Source organism: Typha angustifolia, chromosome 8 (genome assembly GCF_048772165.1).
Source record: "Typha angustifolia cultivar Huaian chromosome 8, ASM4877216v1, whole genome shotgun sequence".
Taxonomy (NCBI): domain Eukaryota; kingdom Viridiplantae; phylum Streptophyta; class Magnoliopsida; order Poales; family Typhaceae; genus Typha; species Typha angustifolia.
The window spans coordinates 4402385-4405827 of record NC_133246.1 but is presented as its reverse complement, the minus strand read 5'-3'; the positions used below and the strand labels follow the sequence as shown (position 1 = coordinate 4405827).

The 3443-nt window shown below is 33.4% G+C and overlaps 1 protein-coding gene across 1 annotated transcript; it reads left to right on the top strand.

Annotated features, from left to right (window-relative positions):
- The first annotated feature begins 1262 nt into the window (after nucleotides 1–1262).
- On the top strand, nucleotides 1263–2693 carry LOC140765778 (bZIP transcription factor 27-like). Its single transcript, XM_073105005.1, has 3 exons — nucleotides 1263–1977; nucleotides 2270–2347; nucleotides 2435–2693. The coding sequence occupies exons 1-3, from the start codon at nucleotides 1306–1308 to the stop codon at nucleotides 2504–2506; spliced, it is 822 nt and encodes a 273-aa protein (XP_072961106.1). The 5' UTR covers nucleotides 1263–1305; the 3' UTR covers nucleotides 2507–2693.
- Nucleotides 2694–3443: the final 750 nt, after the last annotated feature.

Sequence of the window (3443 nt, the reverse complement as noted above, 5' to 3'; positions counted from 1 at the left end):
TATTCATTTGATGTCCAGATATTATAAAATTAATTGGATAAGATCGATGACATCATGATCTAAAACTTTTGTATTCAAAGTTTATCCAGATTCGACTCTATCTATTTACAGGAAAACGAATAATTTATAATTTATGTATGAAATTCTAATTGATTAACTAATCATAATAATCTCAATCTTTTTGTTTTTCTAAATAAGTGTCTCTAATCATTGTACAGTAAGAGACTAATAAGAGATAGCGATTAGAAAATTAAAATTAGTTAAATAACTAGCAGTTTGATAATCAATATTTGAAAAAGGGAAACATGTTGCGTAGATGTTTCAGAAAACCATTAATGAAATCAGATATTTACTCAGTGTACTTTGTGCTCCTCCCTGCTCTCGCTGTTCCTTTGACTCCCCATTCAACTTAGGAGAAAATTTACATGCCGTTGATAGATGGGTAAGGATGAGTTTTTTTTTGACAGATCTGGATCTATTTTTAATTTTATTTATCGAAATAGCTTAAACACTAAATTTAATACTAAAATCGATCTATTTCACTTGTAGCCTAAATAAAATGCTAAATTATTAAGTATTTTATTCAGAAAAAAGAAAAGATAAATATAGGTAAAAATATAAAGAGAAAAAATTGTAATGTTATAACTTTGTGTTCGGTTATTTATTTTAATAATAAAGTATGTCGTTATCAATATATAAAAGAATTTTATAAATTAGAATAACCAACTACGCTTAGAATCGTAAAAAATGGACAATAGCTCCTGCAAGTTTTCTTTTAATTTTTTTCTTTACAAACCTCTCAACTCTTTAATATTTTATATTTGAAAAACACTAAAGAGTTGAATATTTTATTAAATATAAAATATTAAATTTATTAGCATTTAATGTAGAGTTACAATGCCGCTTGAACAGGGACCTTTAAACTGGTTCGGTAACCAAATATTTTTTTTTTATTATTTATATATATAATCAAATTTACTTTTTAAATAATTAAAACTAAAAAAATAAGAGTAACCAATGTAAGAAAGGTCCAGTATATTTAGGTAAATAAAATATAAAAGAGGGGTAGTTTGGTAAAAAAACTCTGGTAAAGAACGTATCATTGAGTACGCCCTCCAACAAAATTTGGTGAAGGGAGGGGGGGAATTCACAGCCAGCCCAATTACTTAGGCACGTGTGCGACAGCACCTCGGTTGTACCACCAAACCTTTATTATTTCTTTCCATAAAGCAACCAAAGGCATCATCCCTACCAAAGCCCAGTGTGTACAAGAACACCCCTTCTCTCTCTTCTTCCTCCATAGCAATGTGGTCTTCAAACAAAGAGAGTAGTGTTAGTGGTAGTGGTAGTGGTGGTGGTAGTGGTAGTGGTAGTGGTAGTGGTAGCAGCAGCAGCAGCAGCAGAAACAGTAGGGAAGTGTGCTCCTCTTCCAACTCCTTATTCTTCTCCAAGGCCCCAAGTAGGAGAACCATGGAGGAAGTGTGGAAGGACATCAACTACACCACCAAACTCCATGACCAAGAGAGATCGAATTCGAGGCTGCCCATCAACCTAAGTAGCAGTAGCAGTAATAGTTGTAACACTACCCCTCATGCAGGCTTGAGGTTGAGGGGGATTATACTCCAAGACTTCCTTGCTGGGCCATTAAACCAACCCATCTCCAAGCCCATCCAGCTCGGCCCTCCCCTTGCTTCCATTCCTCCCACTGTGCTTAGCCTGCGCTCCTCGCTGGAATTCAACTTTGATGCGAGATCGCATCAAGCCATTAATGCCCAGGAAGCTTCTACTACTTCTACTGTTACTGCTACTGCTACTGCTACTGCTACTGCTAGTCCTGTTAGTAGTATTCATCTCTTCTCCTTTTGCCCCAATAAAAGGATGCCGGAGAGCCCCCAAGGCGCCATTGGTGGGGAAGGAAGCAATAAGCGCATGATCCGGAATCGGGAGTCAGCCGCTCGTTCTCGCGCTAGGAAACAGGCACCATTCTAAAATTTTACTCTCTTTCTTTGTTTTCTTTTCTAATAAAAAATCTCAACTTAAAATCTACGGGTTAGACTATCTATATCTTAGCTGTTAGAATATAAAATTATAATCGGGTTAAGCTTTTAGAGTAATAATATCTTTCACACCTAGTTACTATGCATCGATTGGACGTGGACTGATTATAAAATTATTAAGAGTTTGATACCATGTTGGACTGTTATTGATTCAAATAAAGCTTAATATATTATTTTTCTTATATTAATGTAAAGTACCCATTTGGTGGCAGGCTTATACCAATGGCCTGGAGCTGGAAGTTGCCCATTTGTTGCAGGAGAATGCTAAGCTAAAGAAACAACATGACGAGGTAAATTACTACTAATCTTATGTCACAAAAGACACTCTCCTTTAATGGTTCATTTATTTATAGGTTTGGTTTGAATCATTTTGGCAGCTATGTTTGGCAATGACTGCTCAGCTCACCACCAAGAACACTCTCCGAAGAAGTTCCTCATCCCCATTTTGATCACTTTGGCACAAGAATATCATCATAGGGAAGGGAGCCCAACAATTAATTTGTGTCCAATTCTCTTCTCCTTTTTGTAAACAAGTATGGTGTTTGTATTAGGCCAGTATTAATTGGTGCAAAAAAGAAAAAAAAAAGTATAACTGGTACAGTTTTTTTTTTTTTTTTTAAAATGGTGTGCTGTATACTTAATGCCCATATATATTGTTTTCGTTGGATATATAATAACTCATAAGCTAAAGATAGAGACTAGTTTTCCCTAAAGCAATTCTTTCATTAGAAAATAGGCAAAGCAGGCATAATACTTTATTTTTATGTATTCTATAAAGAAATTTATATTCAGAACTCAAACTTGTGACCACCTTTCTCAGGTAGCATTGCAGTGATGGGCGTGCCATATACATATACTTGACTATATATTGTATATAAAGGATTATTATACTAACATCTAGTGAACTATTTATTTTTTATACACATTGATCTTCTAAACTATGAATATAAAAGAAAACTTTTCACCATGGGCAAACCTCCACTTAGATTTAGATTTTTCTTTTATTCTGGTATAATTTTTTATAGTAAAATTCTATAAATACTGCTTGTAGTCATGTATTTTGTAACTCTTGTCCCATTTATTTGAATTGTTATGTTGTGGGGATGGTGGTAGAAGTGGTTATATATATTGTTAATCTCAGTGACATTTTAAGGTTTTAGAAGAACATGGCTATGCTTTTTGTCCAAAAAGATTATAAAAATTTCTTATTGCCCCCTATTAAAAAGGGTTTCTATTTCTCTATTATTCCAAATAAATACATTATACTAAATTTTTGGAGAACTAAATAAAATATAGTATTGAAATATTCTTTTAAAAGAAAAACTTTAGATAACTATACATGTCAATCTCGTTTATTTTGATTATGGTCAATTTTAGAATAGATAT

Bases quoted from the DNA above. Each gene is read 5' to 3' on its own strand.
- LOC140765778 (XM_073105005.1), top strand. From the start codon at position 1,306: ATGTGGTCTTCAAACAAAGAGAGTAGTGTTAGTGGTAGTGGTAGTGGT. The intron at 1,978-2,269 runs GCACCATTCTAA...ATTTGGTGGCAG, and splicing joins GTTCTCGCGCTAGGAAACAG to GCTTATACCAATGGCCTGGA. The intron at 2,348-2,434 runs GTAAATTACTAC...TCATTTTGGCAG, and splicing joins TAAAGAAACAACATGACGAG to CTATGTTTGGCAATGACTGC.